This window comes from Festucalex cinctus, chromosome 12 (assembly GCF_051991245.1).
Source record: "Festucalex cinctus isolate MCC-2025b chromosome 12, RoL_Fcin_1.0, whole genome shotgun sequence".
In the NCBI taxonomy this organism is placed as follows: Eukaryota; Metazoa; Chordata; class Actinopteri; order Syngnathiformes; family Syngnathidae; genus Festucalex; species Festucalex cinctus.
Window position 1 is genome coordinate 16,070,106 of NC_135422.1, and position 20,052 is coordinate 16,090,157.

General features: G+C 36.8%; 2 protein-coding genes across 4 annotated transcripts in view; both read left to right on the plus strand.

The window, feature by feature from the left end:
• stard9 (StAR-related lipid transfer (START) domain containing 9) overlaps positions 1-6,653 on the plus strand; it is a 33,424-nt gene extending 26,771 nt beyond the window's left edge. The window contains exons 28-31 of the mRNA XM_077539237.1: positions 2-204; positions 873-952; positions 2,656-2,826; positions 4,509-6,653. Coding sequence (XP_077395363.1) covers positions 2-204; positions 873-952; positions 2,656-2,826; positions 4,509-4,610 — 556 coding nt within the window. The 3' untranslated portion in view covers positions 4,611-6,653. The remainder of the gene's footprint in view (position 1; positions 205-872; positions 953-2,655; positions 2,827-4,508) is intronic.
• A 691-nt stretch (positions 6,654-7,344) lies between these two features.
• The window catches only part of sptb (spectrin, beta, erythrocytic), a 56,671-nt gene continuing 43,963 nt past the window's right edge, over positions 7,345-20,052 (plus strand). The window contains exons 1-2 of one of the 3 annotated variants that reach the window (XM_077539126.1): positions 7,345-7,512; positions 12,589-12,876. In XM_077539126.1, the coding sequence (XP_077395252.1) occupies positions 12,729-12,876 (148 nt within the window). In that variant the 5' untranslated portion in view covers positions 7,345-7,512; positions 12,589-12,728. Of the gene's footprint in view, positions 7,513-7,756; positions 7,871-12,588; positions 12,877-16,193; positions 16,741-20,052 lie in introns of those variants that run through there. The other 2 variants (XM_077539125.1, XM_077539124.1) reach the window with 2 other exon arrangements.

Genomic DNA, 20,052 nt, shown 5'->3' on the forward strand with positions numbered 1-20,052 from the left:
GACACCAGGGAGAAGAGCGCGGCGTCCAGGCTTACTACAGGCCGTCGTCGAGCCCTTCGATACACGCTTTCCTGGGGGCGGCGGAGCTGGACGGACCCCCGGAGCGTCTGTGGGCAGTCCTGCGACAGCCCCGCAACGCTCAGGACTACCACCCGTCCGTCCGCACCGCGTGGACTCGCCCACTAGATGGCAGCACTCACCTAGGTCAGATAATTAGTTTAGTTCAAATGAGTAGGAAACTCATGATGATTATTTTTTTAACTCATTCACTGCCTTTGACAAGTATACTTGTCAATTGTATTTTTTAGAGCGGTGCTAAATGGGGGCGAATCTGAGCATGCTCCACTGTAAATATCAAACTTGGAAACAACTTTACTGATGCCCAACCACCGGTAGATGACATCATTGCCCCATTTTATAGGAAATAAACACAGTTTCAGAGTCCATGGGAGAAATGGCTGTATTTTGGCAAACCTACATTTTTCTGCTGTCAATTATAAAAGAACGGGACGGGACAAAATGTAGGGAGTCTATTCTGTTATTTGGTAGATTCGGTTTATATATAATTATTGAATGTAATATCACGTGAGTATTGGAAATGTAAAAATTTTCTATGACGACTGGCAGTGAATGAGTTTTAAGGGGGAAACCCAAAATAAACTTTATAGTGATAAAGATATATATTGTAATATAGAAATTAGTAATAGCTAACATTAAAAATGAACATTAATCATATGTATACTGTTTATGATTAATCATTTATTAATTTTTACAAAATTTTAACATACTTCCTGATGTCGCCCTTGAGCTCAAATATTCTGGAACCTTCGCCACTGTCTCGTTATCTTATATGAAACTGTGCGTGTGTCCAGTCTACATTTTAACAGACGTGTCCAGCTGCCACCTCAGCCAGCCGCGGGACTTCTGCTGCATCAGCGCCGAGTCCAAGCAGGTTAGCGCACCACACCACCGGCTACTCATCAGCTACAATCGACAGAAAGTCTACACACACCCCTACAAATGTCAAGTTTTTGTGGATGAATATATTTAAGTGACCTATAAATTATAAAGTCAACTAGTTAAAAAAAAAAAAAAGGAATAACTGAGATTGTGTGGTTGCACAAGTGTGCACACCCTCATAACTATGTGGCTGCATTCTGAATAAACCAATCACGTTCCAACTCATGTCAAATGGGATTCAGCATCCCCTCAATTATACACCCCCAATATTTGTCTTTTTTTTTCAATTGAGTTGTACAGTGTTCCCTCGTTTATCGCGGGTTCATCTTTCACGACCTCGTTATTGTTTTTTTTAAATTAAAACGTGCTTTTTGATTTATTTATTTTTTTGCAACCGTATCACAAGATTTGTCGCGATGAGACCTTTCCAATGGTGTCTGTCCCGTTGCTCCACGACATTGCATTCCACAGATAGAAAATATATACTGTGCTGTATGACTTGACTATATAACAAGTAAATTAAGAAAAAAACACTTTTAATGGGAAAAAAAATGACAAAAAAACAAATAATGAATGAAAAAGCATCCATAATGAACAAAAAAAATCCTACCAAAATGAAAAAAACATATACTGTGCTGTATGACTTGACTGAATAACAATTTAAAAAAAAAAAAAAAAAAAAAAAAAAAACTTTTAATGGAAAAAAACGACTGTAAATGGGGGAAAAAAACAAATTAGGAATGAAAAAGCATTCATTATAAACTAAAAAAAAAAATATCAAAATGAAAAAATATACATAATGAAAATATATATACTGTGCTGTATATTGTAATAAGTGAATTCTTAAAAAAACAAAACAAAACAACATACTTTTAATTGAAAAAAATGAATGTTAATGAAAAAAAGGAACATGATGAATGAAAAAGCATTTATAATAAAGTAAAAATCATACCAAATGAAAAAAACATATACCCGTATAATAAACGAAAACATAATTTACAGGATTTTTTTCTTTTGGAACGTAACACCCACACTAAACGAGGGAACACTGTACAGCTTACAAGTCTTTTATATATATATATATATATATATAAGAAGGGCGATCTATATATATATATATATATATATATATATATATATATATATATATATATATACATATATATATACACAGTATATATATATATATATATATATATATACACAGTATATATATATATATATATATATATATATATACACAGTATATATATATATATATATATATATATATATATATATATATATGTATATGTATGTATGTATATATATATATATATATATATATATATATGTATATGTATGTATGTATATATATATATATATATATGTATATGTATGTATGTATATATATATATATATATATGTATATGTATGTATGTATATATATATATATATATGTATATGTATGTATGTGTATATATATATATGTATATGTATGTATGTCTATATATATATATATATATATATATATATATAATTGTATTTAGCGTTGATAATTTTACATTTTCTTTTTTTATTATTATTGTAATCTGCTCGTAATGTTTTTTTTTCATTTATACGACACAAATTGTCATAAATTGTTTTCTAGTTCTTGATGGAGTATTTTATTATTTTCTTCTCTTTGACTGCACTTCTTTCGTTTGTGAACCTCAGGGCGACGCCCAAGTGCTGGCCATGCAGTCCGTATTCGACGAGTCCCTCCCGCGTCCCGGCCCCGACGTCGTCCGCGGCGAGATGATGCCGAGCTGCTGGCTCCTGCAGCCAATCAGACGCGCCGGTTGCGGCGACGGACGTGAGGCCACCCGGGTCATCTACCTGCTTCAGGTTTGGACCGTCGCACCGTCACCGGCACTCATGTTGAATTTCTGGTCAAAACTACAGAACACCAGACATGACATGCAGGGGGGAAAAAAATACGAGAATTTTGGCCACAAATTAGATATAACGTTCACACAAAATGATCATTTTGTGACTGCAAAACATGTATAAAATACGTTTATCGTGGGTGTTAGTTATTAGATGTGTGCCAAAAAATCCATTCATAAAAGAATCGAGATTCTCATTTATTAATGGCATCGAATCGATATTTAATATCCAAAAATCGATTTTATTTAAATTAGAAATGAAGGAGAAGGGGAAAAGGCAGTTGTAGCCCACATGCTGTTTTTGTGGAAAAAGGCACTTACAAAACAAAATTAATAAATGTTTAAACAAAAAAAAAAAAGACACTTTAATGTCTCTATTTGTCATTCTGTCTTGCAAAGCAGACTGGAGAAGATCATGACAATGTTGTGTATATCTGTAAATTGAAGCAGAAATCATTTGTCAAATAATTGTGAATCGAAATCGTTTGAATCGAAAATCGATTGTGAATCGAAATCGTTTGAATCGAAAATCGATTCTGAATCGAATTGTAGACCCATAAATCGTAATCGAATCGAATCGTGAGACAGTCAAAGATTCCCATCCCTATTAGTTATGTTCCAAAAACTCCCCGCGATGATTGAAATCTGCGTTAATTAAAAAAAAAATCATGTTAATTATATATATATTTTTTCATTTATTACGTGTTTTTTGTTTTGCTATGATTTTTACTTTATTATAAATACTTTTCCATTCATCATATGTTCTTTTTCCATTAAAAGTGTTTTTTTTACTTATCTTTTACTTATTATACAGCACAGTGTATGTATGTATGTATTTCCGTTTATTATGTTTTTTGTTTTGGTAAGATTTTTAGTTTATTGTGAAGGCTTTTTCAGTCATCATTTATGTTTTTTGTTTCAATTACAGTCATTTTTGTCCATTAAAAGTATGTTTATTTTAATGTACTTATACAGCACAGAATGTTTCTTCCATTTATTATGTTTTTTTGTTTTGGTATGATTTTTACTTTTTTAAGAATGCTTTTTCAGTCATCATTTATTTTTTGTTTTTTTTCCAATTAGTCATTTTTGTCCATTAAAATTGTTTATTTTAATGTACTTATTGTACAGCACAGAATATTTTTTTCATTTATTATTATTTTTTGTTTTGGTATGATTTTTAGTTTATTATGAATGCTTTTTCAGTCATCATTTGTTGTTTTTTTTTCTTTTTCATTTACAGTCATTTTTGTCCATTAAAAGTATGTTTTTTTTTGTTTTTTTTAACTTGTTATACAGCACAGTATAAATGGTCTGTCTCCGACGAATCCGCGAGTTGTATGTCCCCGGTCAGATGTAGGGTTTGAGAGATATGGCCGCACGAAGATCCAAAAAATAAACAAACCAAAAATCACGCTGTAAAAAAAACGCGAAACAGCGAGGCCGCGAAAGATGAACCATTTATTTACCCAGCCATCCAAATTCTTCATGCTAACATTATGCCCACATATTAGTAAACAAATATTTCGGATACCCGTGTTTATGTTATGTGGCTACAATAACCCCCCCCATTTCATGTCTTGGGGTTCCGTACGAATCACTAGTTGTGTGTTTACGTTTCGGGGGGGTCTTGTGGTCCAGGTGGACTTGGGCGTGCCGTCTCTCCCGCCGCGACTGCTGAGTGCGGTCGCTCGGAGGCAAGCGGCCGTCATGGCCGACCTCGCCGTCGCGGTGGACTCATGATTGGCTTGTCGTCGCTTCACCTCGGAGGGATTCCGACACTTCATTTTGCACTTTTAAATTTCATTGAGTTTTTTTTTTTTTCCCCTACACAACGACAGCACTATCTCTTTATGAGCAGCTTTATTTTTATATTATTATGAAGGTTGGGTTTGTTTTTAGTTTTTTGTTTTTTTTACTTCTTTACATTCCTATCGCAAGTTTGCCAAAGATGATTTTTATCTTAGGAGCTTAGTACATCATGGATGTTTTGCATATTATGTTGCTGACCGTTTCTATTTCCATTGTTACAATGGGGAGAAAATTCATGGTGGATGTTTTATTCTGGAACAGGGGCTGGTGGTGGTTTGGGGGGGCGGTTGAACCCTCGAACAGACTTTTCATTTTTTTCTTTTTTTTAGGGAACCTGCGTAGCACACTTTAAGAACCACTGACCTATAGGAAAAAACAAGAACTTTATATTGCTGCCATTTGTGTGCTTTAACATATCACAGCCAATCAGTGCCGCAAATATTTGACTCCCCATTTGACACGTCACCACAAAGGAAAGTGGACCTTATTTTTCTGTAATTATTTGTAACTACTGAATAGTTAGCAGCCCCAATACTGCATCTCTTTACTTTTGTAATGACGGTATTTGTAGCACCCCTGGAAAGCTCGAGGGAGTTTTACCAATTGACCTCTTATTTGGGTGGACATGTCTATCATAACACACACTCATGAACATTTTAATAGACCTATGAGCACAGGAAGTCAGCCATGATGTGAAGCACCCATCTAGAGCTGACCAACTTCGATTTGCAATTTCTAAATCTAAATAAATAATCCCCAATTGAAAGCAAGTACCCCGGCAAATTGGCGCTGCTAAATGGCCACACTTTTTATCCTAATGTAGGCACAGTATGGCATTAAAATTAGATGATCATCTTGCAAATTTTCAAGAAATTACTAAAAAAAAAAAAAAAAAAAAGCCTCTGACACCAGTTCAACTGACTGATGGGATGTCATGTCCATTATAACATGAAAATGTCATAAAATTTCAAATTAGATAGGAAGTCAGCCATTTGGGGAAATTCCAGCTTTTGACAAACAAACACATAAGCAAGAATGTAATGTAGATGGCGCATGACATCAAAGTTTCATTATCGTAGATTTGAAGTGAAAAAATAAGTTGCGAGGGTTTATTTGCTGGGAAAATGACTTAATATAGTTGCAAAAAAATATTTTCTGAAATGCAGTAGTTTGTTTGATTCCCCTGCACCATTTTTTTTGTTCTCATCTAATCTATGCAAGTTCTCATTGAAAAAACCCCAAAGACATTAAAGAGGGAAAAATCAAGGCACATTGAAGGAATGCAGTGACAGCCTATTTTGTGCTGTTTTTTATGTGCATTGCTATGTTTTTATACATGTGGTGTTCAAGGTTATTTATGTTTTGAATTGTAAATGTTTTTTATATATAATATGCATAAATGTAATTGTGTGCTTTTTTTTTTTGCTATTTTTTATTATTTTTTTGCTATTACCAAAGATGTTATATATTTGATTTAAAAAAATCACATTTTTTTTTTTAGATTTGTCTGTTTTTAATTGTTTTTTTTTGTTTTTTTTTAAATAATAAATCCTAATGCGCATGTGTCAAGATCCGGTCCTCGAGGGCCTGACTCCTGCATGTTTTCAAGTTTTCTCTAACACACCTGATTGATTTATCAGGATCATTATCAGGTAGTGTCATTTTGAGAGGGAAAAAATAATTTTGGAGGATTTAAAAAAAAAAGAAAGAAAACTCATACTTTTCATACTGAAAGTCATAAACCATCTTTGCATAACCAAGTGGATAAGAGTATTTTTTTGGGGACAAAAAGTTACATTTTGGATTAAAAAAAAAAATGAAGTCATATTATTTTGGGGGAAGAAATATCAAAATCTTTTAAAGAAAAAGTTACATTTTTCCACACACATTACATTTTAAAATGTAAAGTTAATATTTTCAAGCAAATAGTCGTGTTTTCCTAAATAGGTGATTTTTTTTAAACGTAAACAAGTAATGTAATTTTTAAAAACGTATATTTTTGAGGAGAAAAAAAAATGTAATTTTTGTTTTTAAAAGTTTTATTGTGCATTCTCAAAGGTATTTGTTTTGATGATTTATTTATTTTTTAAATAAAAATATTTTTAAGGAAAAAGAGTTGGATATATTTATTTTACAAGTCTTATTGTTTTAGGTAAATAACATACTTTGTGGAAAAATTCACATTTGTAATGAAGTTGTATGTTTGAGGCGCGAATATGTATATTTTTAAGATAAAAAGTCATAATTTTGAGAGAGAAAAAGTCATACGTTTTCGACACATTTTGGAGTCGAATATGTCTCACAATATGAAAGTTCATAATTTAGAGGACAGAAATTACGATTTTTTTTTTAAAATAATATTAAATCCTACTGTATTGTGCTATTATGTCATAATGTAACTACCCCCGGTTCCTTGCTCTGAAAGGCGTTCGATGATGTAGCTGGTGTAGGTGGGTTGGTTTATTGGGAGTTGGGGACGGGAGGCTGATTGGAGTCAACACACGTGCAGCTACTTTTGTTATTGCAGCCCCGCGTGGGGAATGTATCGTCCCCCCCCCCACACTCCTCCTCACCCCTCACTGGATGAGCCCACTCGTTATTTTTAACCCCACAGGGCGGGTCAGTGGGCCGGCTGCCTCTCGGGAATGAGCGTGGAGCTCCACCACCTACCCTCCCTCTTTTCGTTCTTTTTTTTTTTTTTTTTTTCTTTACCCCACGTTTCCTGGTCCCCTCTAGGCAGGAGCAAGAGTGGGTCCCGATGCGTCCATGGGACCGTGAAGTGACCGCCGGCTGGGACGAGAGACGCCACTTGGTCAATTTCCATTAAAACAAAGTAAGTACGAAGTAAAAAAAAAACCGCATTGTTTCTTTACGGGCTTTCGTTGCGTGGCTGCCATTCGGCTGTAAAACGCACCTGTTGCCCCCCACACACCATCTCAACTCCACACTTGTCTGACTTGAATTGTTTTAAAACACCGTTTTAGCGGTTTTGACGTTTGATTGGCGTCATTTAGGGGGCAGGCGGACGCACGAGTGACTTTACGCACGGCGACATTACGCACCAAAGAAAAACGAGTCCTCGTACTACAAAGTGACCTCGCGTGACCGTCACACAAAGTCGTTTTTTGGCTTCTGGTTCATGTTGGAAATGTGCGAACTGGGCCGTTTTGGTCGACTAAAGCGTGTCAAATGTGAGTATAAGTAAGTTTTCATAGACTACAAACGAACGTAAACTGCCAAACTCTTTTTAAAAGATTGGCGTTTGCATTTTTGGCCTTCAAATTTGCATAGCAGCTATTTTGAACCCCAGAAAGTGAATCAAAGTGTACATTCTGGTGTCCTGGCAGTATAATGCAGCCTATTTAAGAAGTGTTCTTAAGCTAACGAATTTATTGCGTTCTGAAAATGAGCCACAGGTCTGTATTGTTACAAATTATGTCTTTTAAATATCAAAAACAAAGGAATACAAAGCCGAGTGAGCCAAGAAATGCTCAAGTTCCCTCTTAATTCCCCTTAAAAGGACACGCATGTGTGGACCAGCCAGGACTTTCTAATGTAAACACGACATTAATAGTTCGTAGACTTGTTCCTTCAACGCAAGGCCTTCAAGGTTGTCCACTTTACTAGCTTGTATTCAAAAGCCAAGAAATGAGTGTCGAGGAAGATGCTGGTTGAATGTTTGTTATGTCTGGATTGTCCACCGCCTGCCACCTTCCTCTTCCTCCTCCTCTTCCTCACGAGTCCAGTTGCTGCATTTGGAGTTTCAGAATGCAGCAGGTCACACATGTCGTTGGTTTCAAGCCCCCATCTCTTATTTCGTTCGTCCTCTGCATAGTGGCAGCTAGAACACGCATGAAAAGTGGGTTTGTGGTCATTGTGACATCACACGAGGGCAGATTTGAAAAATAGGTGCAGATATAGATAGAGATATTATCACCAGGGGCTTAAATTTGAGGTAATACTCCATGTGGTTTGTCACACATTGAACAATGAGTTAAAGGCCCAATTCTCAGAAAAATACTTTGCCTTTTTTATGCTAATATATAATTTTAATGGAATTGTGCCTTTGTTTCTATGTTTTTTTTTAATTCTCAAGGTATTATGCCTTTTTTCAAAACAAATTCACTTTGTTATTATTATTTAGTGAAGAATACAAAATAAACACTAACATAACCTTTCCATCAAAAAAAAAAAAAAGTTGTAACATTTGACCTTTTCCCCCCTGGATAACTACAAAGCTATGGAGGATTGCACGATGCAGAAAAGCCTTGCCAAAACTCTTTAATTTGAGGTATGACTTGATAGGTTGGGTTTTTTTTGTACATTTTTTTTTTAAATCTTAAAACCAGTTAATATCTCAAAGATGCTATTACTGAAACTGAATTTGCATAAAATAATTTTTCCTCCTCTGATATCACTTTAGTGTCCACTATTATTATTTATTTAATTTTTTTATGAAAAGGGTTTCTTTTATTTCTCAAAAAAATGCTTCTTTTTACTATTAACGTTACAACTTTTTTTTTTTTTTTGTCGAAAAATTGAACTTTAATCCCGCTTCGATCTGAATGTAATCCACATGAACAAAAATAGAAAACAAACATTCCTCTTTTTTTTTTCTTTTTTTTTAACAACAGTGAAGGAAACCGAAAAATTATTGTCATACTTGTGAGCAAAAATATGGCTTATGATCGCGGACTGTTGACAAAGCAAATAGTGAACAATTCTTCAAAATGAGACTTCAAGCTGTTTATCGCCACTTCCTGTTGATGTTTACTGTCAAAAACGCATAGCTTTGTCTTCATTTAGCTTAACGCTAGCATTAATATTGCTGATCAACGGTTATTTGAACCAAAACAATGAAACAACCAATACTGTATTCTTTATCTTATATGAAGAATATTCCTGCGATTTACTGAGATGCTGTGACCGTCTCAATGTGCTACCCAGGTGGCCATGTCGTGCACACGTGCTTCACATCACTATTCTATTTAATTATGTCAGTGCTGTCCATTATTTATCAAATGGATTTTACAGCGTGCCATGGAGGGGATGGCGGGCGGCTGCGTGGACAGTTGAGGGCCGTTGGTCCAGTTATGCTCGTGTATGTGTGTGTATGGATGCGATAAGCCCCGCCCCCTGACCCCCGCCGCCCCCTTGTGCTCGATAAGGTCCCTCTGTGAACGTGTGATAGCGAGCAGAAAGCCGAGGGAAACCTGAAGGACGCGTCATTGAAACATCACCCGTGGGGGGGGGGGCCCTCCGTCTACATTCCGCTCTGTACACGTTTACTTTTACGTTGAACCTATTTGCAGAGGCTTGGAGGGACCAAGACACAATGTGAATAGTAGATGTCCAAAAATGTTGATTGTGGAAAAATGTTAGGAAAATAGATCAAAAGTCATTAAAAAAAAAAAAAAAGAAAGGTTCCACAAAAATATACCAAAAAGTCTAAAAATAGGCTTAAAAATGATTATAAAATAATATTTAAATTAAAAAAATAATAATTCAAAATAAAAAATAAACATTCCTCAAAATAAATTTTACATAATTTTTAAATATAGGCAGTAAGTCAATAAGTAATGTTTTAGAAATTAATACAATTAGAAAAAAATGTGGATTTTTTCTTTCTAGGTAGCATCAATTTACACATGGATTTTTGCTGGTTTGTGGTCAGGCTAGATCAGGGGTGGCAAACTGCGGTCCTCGAGGGCCGGTGTCCTGCAGGTTTTGTAGATTTCCCTACTCGAAGTGCAGCTGATTCCAATTAACAGGCTCGTTATCAGGTTTCTGCAGAGCTTGCTGATGAGCTGATCATAAATCAGCTGTGTTGAAGAAGGGAAATATCCAAAACCAGCAGGACTGCGGCCCTCGAGGACCGGATCTCGCCACCCCTGGGCTAGATCCTCATCCTCATAAATAACAGGTCCACTTTTATACCTCAAATGTTAGTGAAAAAAAAACATTTAAAATAAAATATACCCCAATCAATGCTTACAAATTACTACTTTCTTATATAGTAATAATTTTATTGTACTTTAGTGGCTTACGTTGAGCAGCTAGCCACAAGTCCCCAATCAGCGGTTAGCTATCACCACTCTATGAGCTGAAACTTTGGCTACTCGTGGAGGCGGCCGATACTTGGGCAAAAAAAAAAAAATCTGACTTTGAGCAAGTCCTCCTTGGCAGTAGTTGGCGCTATACTGTGGCAGTTTAACACATCGGCGAATCGTCAAATAAATTTTTATAAATCAAAAATACTTGATGTATCGGTAAGTGAATACTACTGGTATTAGTCTGGGAAATAAAGTGGGATCGAACTACAGAAAAGTTTGCGTGGCAATTTTCAAATGGGCGTGAGTTTAGTGTATTTCTGAGAAGCGCGTCGCAACTTGTTGCAAGGAGATGATGGTTGCACGACATCATTCATGGCGGTGTCACTTTGTGGCCGCGTTGTGTTTGTGTGTGTGTGTGTGTGTGAGATAAGGGAGCAATGCTGTAGCCTGATAAACCGCCATACCGTGCTAAGAATGACAACGCTGTCACTGGCCGGGGGGAGGGGTGGGCCCAAAATGACAAAATGGAGCTGCAAGTGGACATCTATTGTCGACGTCCATTTTCTCGCAACTCAACTATTTATAACAGTGGTGTCCAAGCTACGGCCCGGGGGCCATTTGCGGCCCGCCGTCCGTTTTTCAGTGGCCCGCGACATATGCTAAAAAATGGCATTTGACTCAGTTCAAATAAAATAAAAGAAAAATGTTTGGAGATGGTCAAAGTAAGAAGGTAGGGTATCGAAAAACTGGTGTCATTAAAGGTTATTTTAGTTAACTAAAACTAATGAAAAAACTAAAATTAAAAAAACAATATTGTTACCGAAATGAAATAAAAATGAAAATGCTTTTTAAAAAAAAACGAAACTAACTGAAACTACATTTTATGTTTACAAAACTAACTATAATGATAGCAAACGTCCTTTGTTTTAGTCTTTTGTAATTAATTTAATGCATAAGTCTTTGGGGATGATTTTAAATGTGATTTTTAGTATATTTATTTTGATATAAACTGGAATAATGACGTTTGAAAGTATGCCACACAGAAGTGACGTCATCTAGCAGCAGCCAATAGAAACGCACCTTCAGATGACATTGCGCCCATGGTGTTTTTTTTAAATATTGTGCACAAGTAATACACATTTAAAAAAACAAACAAACAAACTAATACTAATACTGAAACTAACTAACTAAACTAATAAAATCTAATTAAAATGAAAAATTCCAAAACTAATAACCCTACTGCCATATAACAAATAAATTGGTTTATATACTGTAGCATTTTTCTAAATATGCAAAAGCACAAATAAATTATTTGTACAATTTTTAGGAATAAACAAAATTTCTCTGAATAACATTATGTGGCCCTTGCGTCCTTCTGATTTTCTGTTTGTGGCCCTCAAATGAAAAAGTTTGGACACCCCTGATTTTTAACAACAACTATGCCATACGGCATAAGCCACATAGTCGCATGCAACATTGAATTTTTGAAATTATGGTTGGAGTTTTGACTGTTTATAAAAAAAAAATAAAAAAAATAAAAAAGTGCTATTGAAGTTTGAATTTCAAATGTTGGAGCTTTTGATATCTTTGCTAAAATATTTAATTTAGTGATTTAATGGTTACAAATTCCAAGTACGTCAAGTAGTATTTTTTGTGTTTACAATTTAGTGACTTATGGCAAAAAAAAAAAAAAAAACAGTTTGCACATTACACTTAAATTAAGGCCACAAATAAACATTTTGTGTTTGCACACAATATGTCTATGTAAATTGTGCCCATAATTAAAAAATTTTTTTTTTTTTATCCACATCATGTTTGCCGAAGATAGTAAACAATGTGTTTTTCCTCTGTTCCAGACCACTACCAAACTACATTTTCCTTACTTTTTATTTTTTATTTTTTAACCTTTCTTAACGAGAGGACCTGAGGACGCGGTGACGTCCGCCCACCCCACTCACCTTCCTCCACCCTCCAGTCATCCCGTCAAACCTCCATCATGACCTCCACCACAGACTTCGACAATGTGGAGATCACGCAGCAGTACAGTCGCATCAACACCCGCTTCGAGCTGCCCGACGAGGACCTGGACAACGACAACAGCTCGGCGCGACTCTTCGAACGCTCGCGGATCAAAGCCCTCGCAGGTGGGTGGGGTCGTCTTTTTCACCCCAAGAAAAGTCATTCGCACGTGTGGAAGTCGGTCTCAAGTTTTAACTTCAAGTTTCAAGTTTGTATCCAGAAGATTAGGTTGAAGATTGGATTTGAGTGGGCTGAAAAGCTGGAGTTGGTCGCCTTTTGGAGCAGTTTTGCTGTGTACTAAAGTAAATTTAAAAAAAAAATCCATGGCAAACCGCAGGCTGCTTGATCTTACGCAAAAATGTCTGGAAAAAAAAAAGGTTCATTTTCTATGAACAGTTCGGTACAAAGTAACCAAATTTGGGTCAAAAACAGACTGAGCCACTACTTGGGTCAAATTGACCCAACTTTCTGAACAACTCAAAAATCGTTGTTTCATACACCCAGGAGGTGGACCCTAGTCATGGATCAGTCCAATTTTGACCCAAATTGTTTTGTTTGTTTGTTTGTTTGTTTTTTACCCAGTGTCATGGACCCTGCACGCTGGGTTAGCCATTTCACCCAGTTTGGATTACTTTTAACCCAGCAGTTTATTTTCCACTCTGCTTTGCATTCATATCATATCATATGATGCGATTCCTATCATATATGATTGGTATCATATGATATGATTGATATCTATATATGATTCATATCTATATATGATTCATATCTTGTCATATATTATTCATATCATATGATATATGATATGATTCATATAACATGCATGATTCATATATGATATGATACATATCATAAAATATATGATTCATATCATGATATGATTCATATCATATCTATACTTGGGTAGTTATTAGCTTGCCTCCTAATTAGTGCTGTCAAAGTTAAAGCTTTACCTAATTAATTACAAAAAAAGTATCACATTATCAATGCAGATTAATCACACTATTAATTCTGACCATGAAGCATTTACTAAATGTTTGCGTATGACATTCAGAATATTTGTTCATGTCCAAATAACGGGGTCATTTTTTTTCTATTTTAAATTATGCAAGTATTAACTGATTAGAAAAAGAGGAGGACGAGCAGTGGATCAAAAAATGTTGAAGACTTCCTCATAACATTAAATGTCGAAAGAATTAACACACAACAGGTGCTCTTCAAATTTGGCGGGCAAAAAAAAAGATTAAAAAAGCGTTTTATTTAAGTGATTAATCAATATTCTAAAATGTGATTAATCTGATGAAAAAAGGTAATCGTTTGACAGCTCTACTCCTTAATCGAGTCTTTCTCACGTTTTAGCCATGTCGTAAGTCCTAAAATTGGCAACTAAGGTCTGATTGGAGTGAAATCACCTCACTAAAGCCCACCACCCCTCCCCCACCTCGCCACCTCTGCCACCCAGCCGCATTCCCGGAATGATTCCCGTTTTGACGGATGTGCACAGCTGTCTGTAGGCTCGCCAGCTCTTTGGAATTTTCCGCCTTAAGCTTCAACTGCCACTATCAGCACCTGTGCAACCGCTAGCCCGGCCTTTTTAAAAATAGACGCGTTTCCGGCACGACAAAGGACGGATGGACGAGTGGGCGGGAAAAAGACGACTTTCACTTTACTACCTACAGAGGCCAAGGAGATTCCATTCAAAATTTGGGCTTTTGAAAAGATCAAAGTTATCAGGTTGAACAAACAGCAACAAAAAACACTGCAACAAAAAACATTTGAGTCGTACTTCATATTGAAGGCACTAATGAGTGATTTCCACTTCTGACGGTTAGACAAAAGGTATGAAAGACTTTTGGCTTTTGTACCTGCAAGCCTCTAAAAATGATCAATGCAAAATCTGACCACTCAGTAAGATTATAATTATTAGATGTAAAAAGTGAATTGTGACGCTCAAAAAACAAAACATACAAAAAAAAAACGTACAACAAACCACATCCAGTCATATCTCATCTTAAAGGCATTGATGAGGGCTTTCCAGTTCTGTTATCACTTTGTTAATCTTTTGACAATAAAGTTGTATTTTTGCAAGAAAAGCCACATAAGAAATCTATAATCTCATAAGAACATAATATTTCTGAGGGTGACATCTTATTTTTCGACCATAAAGTTGTCATGTTAATTGGAGCAGAAACTAGAACTTTTCTATTTTAAAGATAAATAAATATAATAATAATAATAATCATCATCATAGTAAATATTTTTTTAAACTAATAAGTAAGCAATGGAAGTTACCAGTGGAAAAAGACATACCCTAAAAATTGAAATCTTACGATGATTAGGTTTTGACAAAAAAAAAATCATGTTAGCAAAACATTCAATGTTATGAATTGTATTATTAGACAAAGAAATATTGTTACGATTAAAAAAAAGTTTATTCTGACAAAACCCCCCCAAAAAAGATCTAATCTTATAAGAATTACCGGAAAGTTGGGTTCTTTTTTTTTTTTACTAAGAAGTCTTGTTATCATCAAAACTGGTCAATAGATGCCAGGTATCATATCAGGCCATTGCAGGATGTACTTTAAGGTATGAAATACTCATGGAAGCTGCCGATCCCAGTAACCGGTATTGAAGGAAAAGGCACAAAAATTGTGACATCAAGTAAGTTCTCCTTGGCAGTAGTTGGCGCTATACGACAGCATTGTGACACATTGGCGAATCATCAACATCTGTGTCATAAAGAAAGATCTAGGTTCAAAATTTTTTGGCATTAGGATCACTGAAATTTCTTATATAAAAAGTACTAGAGGTGTCAGTACTTGGTATCTTGGACTAGTACTCAATGAGTGAGAACTCAGACTAGTGTTGATATGAAAATAAGTCATATCTATATACTGTATTAACAGGAATTGATTTTTCTAGAAAAAAAGACGTAAACTTTGAAAAAATTAAAAAATAGTTGTATTACAGACCAAAATTTTTTTTTAATGGTACAAGAATAAAGTCATGTTTTTTGACCAAAAAAATGTCATCATATGAAGATAATGTCAAATAATTTTTGACAAAAAGTTTGACATCTTAACAGTAAAAAGATTGTGCCCTAGTTTCCAAAAATAGTTTATTCTTAGAAGAAGAAGAAACAAAGAAAAAGCTGTTTTAAAAATGTAAATAACAAATTCACAATGTTACAAGCAATAAGTCATAAATGAGATCTTCATTAAACAAGACTCAATAAGTGCTGAATTTTAGCGACTTGCGAATGTTACATTGGGAATGGGCGGGGCTTCTCTGATCATGAAAAGAGAATAGGCAGATGCAAATGAAAGATGTAGGCTGAGAGTGGCGGCATCATCACACAAGTGATGATGAGGAGGAGGAGGAGGAGGAGGAGGAAGGGAGGAAGGGAGGAGTCGGCAGTCGGAAAGGAGGACAGAGAGCCGGGAGCGTGAGGAGAGGCGAGACGTGGGAGTCCCGTTCCTCTACTTCAAACTCGAATCGGTGGGCGGCGGCGGCGGGGCCAAAGATGAGCAGCCCGTGCCTGCTGCGGGCGGCCCCCATCAGCCAGCCCCGACTGCGGGACGTGAGGATCAGCCTGAAGGCCGCCTCCAAGATCCAGGACGGCAAGGATGCCGGCGGCGGCGGCCGCCGTTATCCGCCGGCGGAAGGGGGCGACACCCCCGTGCGCAGCCGGAGCACCCCGCCCGCTCACCGGGCCGTCCGGCGGGCGCCCCGGGGCCGGGGCAAGCCGCAGGAGCACCACCCGGAGAGGAACGGCACCGTTCTCCTGCGGGTGCCGCTCACCCTGCCGGGGCTCACCCCCGTCCCCTCGCCGGCCCCCTCCTGTCAGCGCCCCGTCCACCCGTCGCCCTCCTCGTCCTCGTCGTCCTCCTTGTCCGCCCGGAGCATGAAGCGGGCGCGCTGGCTCAGCTCCAGCGCGTCCAATATCTACTTCAACTCCATCCTGGATGGGCGCTTCAGGCAGCTGCAAGGTACCGAGGGGTCCCGCGGGTGGCACCTGGGTCCCAAGGGGGGAACCGCCCCTCCTCTTTGCATGTATTAGGGCTAGGGATAGACCGATTTATCGAAATGACAAATATCGGCACCGGCCATTTTTTTTTATCTTGAAGGCTGATTAAAGCTGGTATCTCACTGAGCGGTGAATACTTGCGAACGTAGCGATTTTGGGGTTTTCATCAGGAATTGTAAGATGTTCACAGACAGTTTTTACTTGTGGTAAACACATTTGGAACATATTATTATTCAGACAATTTTTCACTGCAAAGATCTTTTGAAACGTTTCACTACCCTAAAAAAAAAAAAAGTCCCAAATTAGCTACATTCTCATACATTTGTCACTCGGTCAGATGCAGGGAACTTTTCATTTATGGATCTATTTAAGTTTCCACTTTTATAAAAAAAAAAAAAAAAGGAACTCCCTACACTTTTATTACAGAATAAAATTAATTCAAGAAATTATGTTGAAATCTTTATAAAATGTTATTTGCGGTAGAAATCTTTCGAGCTCTATTTACCCACTTTTTTTTTTTTTTTTTTTTTTTTTTTACCCTGGAAACACTTCAATTTGCATAATTTTTTTTATTTTTTTTATTTATTTTTTACTGCAAATGATTATCTGCTTGAAACATCTGTTATCGGCCTCCTTGACTACTAATGATTTGTATCGGTATCAGCCTTGAAAAAAAAACATATCGGTCTATCACTAATTAGGGCAGTGAGGGGCAATCGTCAAGTGCAGATTGACTAAACTATATTTATGATCACTACGTATTTACGGTAAATAAATTCAATTTTTCAAAAATCCTGAACCGAAAAGATGTACTTTCTGTAGGTGAAAAAAGCAGGATTACAGAGATTTGACATTCCATAATCTTCAGCAAAAATGTGGCTGAGCTGAAATATTTCTGGTTCTTATGAAATACTGTAATCCCACTTTTCGTTCCTCTCCTTTTAAAATGACACCAAACAAAAAAATGTTCTCATCTAGTGGTCTATAGTGGAATTACACCCGAAATAGTTGTAAATGGTCCCACAAAAAAAAAAAAAAAAAAAAACTGAAAGAGTGTACCCAGAACCTGCAATAGAAGAGGAATTACTGTACTTGGTTATAGTGAAAAGAGAGGAGTTGTTAACAAGCCTGTCAAATTTAAATGAATAAATTGTAAAATAGCCCAAGGCTCTAAAATCATGACAAAACTACTCAGTCACAGGCCGAGAAACATTTTCTGCTGTGTTTAATATGCACTTAAACTTCCCTGGATTGTGTGAAGTGTTGAGTTACTAGACGACACAGATGCCAGTCCTCAGGCTAGCAAGAAAGTGCTAGCCCGCTAGCCCCCTAGTTAGCATGTTAGCCATGTTAGTCGTCCACCGCCTTGCTCGGTTTTTGTTTGTGGGTCCACTTGATATAGCGGGCTAGTGGTGTAGCTGGCTAGCAGGTTGACAAAGAGCGGCAGCCATCTTGTCTGGAATGACGGCGCGCAATATTTAAATACTCTATCTCAATTATTCAATACTAAACTGTTAAGCCTTTGTGTATGTTATCATTTTTGGTGTGAATGTAAAATGTTGAATGAATAACATATGTAGTAAATGTTAAAAATGAACACTCAAATATAGATGCCTTTCAGTACAGTAACAAAATATTTGTGCTTCATCACACTATGTAAGTAGCTACAGAAACAAAGTATTTTTACTTCTTTACTGTATTTAAGTAGATTTTTGAGTTTTAGAGTAAAGGAGTTTGATTAGTTGTTCTACGTTTACAGGAGTATCATTGCTCAAGTATCTGTACTTGTACTTAAGTACAGAGTGCGAGTACTTTTGCCACCTCGCCGGCGTATTAGGTAGTAATTTATTTATCCGAAGGGCACTGTGGCTTTGCCCCACTTGTTCACTGGCTTCAATAATTCATAGCAGCAACTTCTAAAAAGGTTTGAGATGTTTTTTTTTTTTTCTCTCTCCGTCACTCCCCACTTCCAAAGCCATAATTAGCGTTTTAGCTTATTTGGCTTTTCTTTTCCCGGCACTTATGGTTTTATTTATTTCATTTTGATCATGTGACAACAGCGCATTAGAGGGAAATTGTATTTTCAGGCATCAGTTGGCAGACTTCACAATGGATACGCTCAAAGCACATTTGGGGGAACTCATGCAATAGGGTTAAATATTTCAGGTGAGGGTAAGAGGGAGATTCGGGGTTAGGGTCCAGGCCCTGAAAAAATACCGATGGTTATGGAGACTATGATTTAGTTCAGTCTAAATGACGTGATATTGTCTGGTAGAATCTAAATCAACCAAATCAGTAAAGAAGCAGAGAAAAATAATGACAAAAAAAACGCGTATGGCACACAAACGTTAGTAAAACCTCTATAATCATATTCAATCATGAATTTAATTTTCCAAAAAATAAATCATGACACTGTAGCGCTCAGACCCCCCACCAGAAGAGAGCCTTTAATATTTAACCAACGCTAACGACTGTGGTTTTGTCATCTTCCCCAAACTATTCAAACGATTTCAAAGGCATAAGAGCTAGGAGTGATGCAATACCAAAAAAAGGATGATGTAAACTTTACCTCCGAGGCTGACGGTGTTCTTTTTGCGCTGAAGCATTCCAGTCATTGATATGTCTGTTGAAGATTTTTTTATGTATTTTTTTTTTTTTTTTACTTGTAACCTTTCAATCTTGGGGAGACATGATGCTGCGAGGCTCCCGCAGAGTGAGGAAGAGTTGGTGGTTGGACTTGGGTTCGACTTAACGTTAGTGGCTCGACCCAGGCAACACTAAATGATAGCATAATGCTAACGCCAGGTAATCAACAGATAGTGTCGTGACTCAACCGAGTCGTTAGTCGTGTTTGTATTTATTTATTTTTATTTTTTGCACAAAAGGTGTTCGGAAGTGAGGCAAGAAGTGCTGAGTATGGAGAAAAACAAGGTAACGGGGGCGGGCGTACAGCCGAGTACATACAAGCCAGTACAGCCGAGTACAGGGAAAATCCATCAGCATGAATAAGTCATGCGTGGCCTTTCGCTGGAGTGCACGAGAGAGAGAGACGACTTAAGTAACGGCTTGTCAAACAGACCGCTCTTTAGTCGGTCTTGTACTGATACGACCAGAAAAAAAATGACAGGAAGGGGGAGGAGTCAGCTGAGATGATGATGATTCTGTCTAGAAGAGGACAAATATTTTTGCAGTATTAATGTTTTAAAGTATAACGTAATGGTGTGCCGCATACTCTTGAAGCCGTACTGTCGGCAGCGCCACACCATGTTTATAT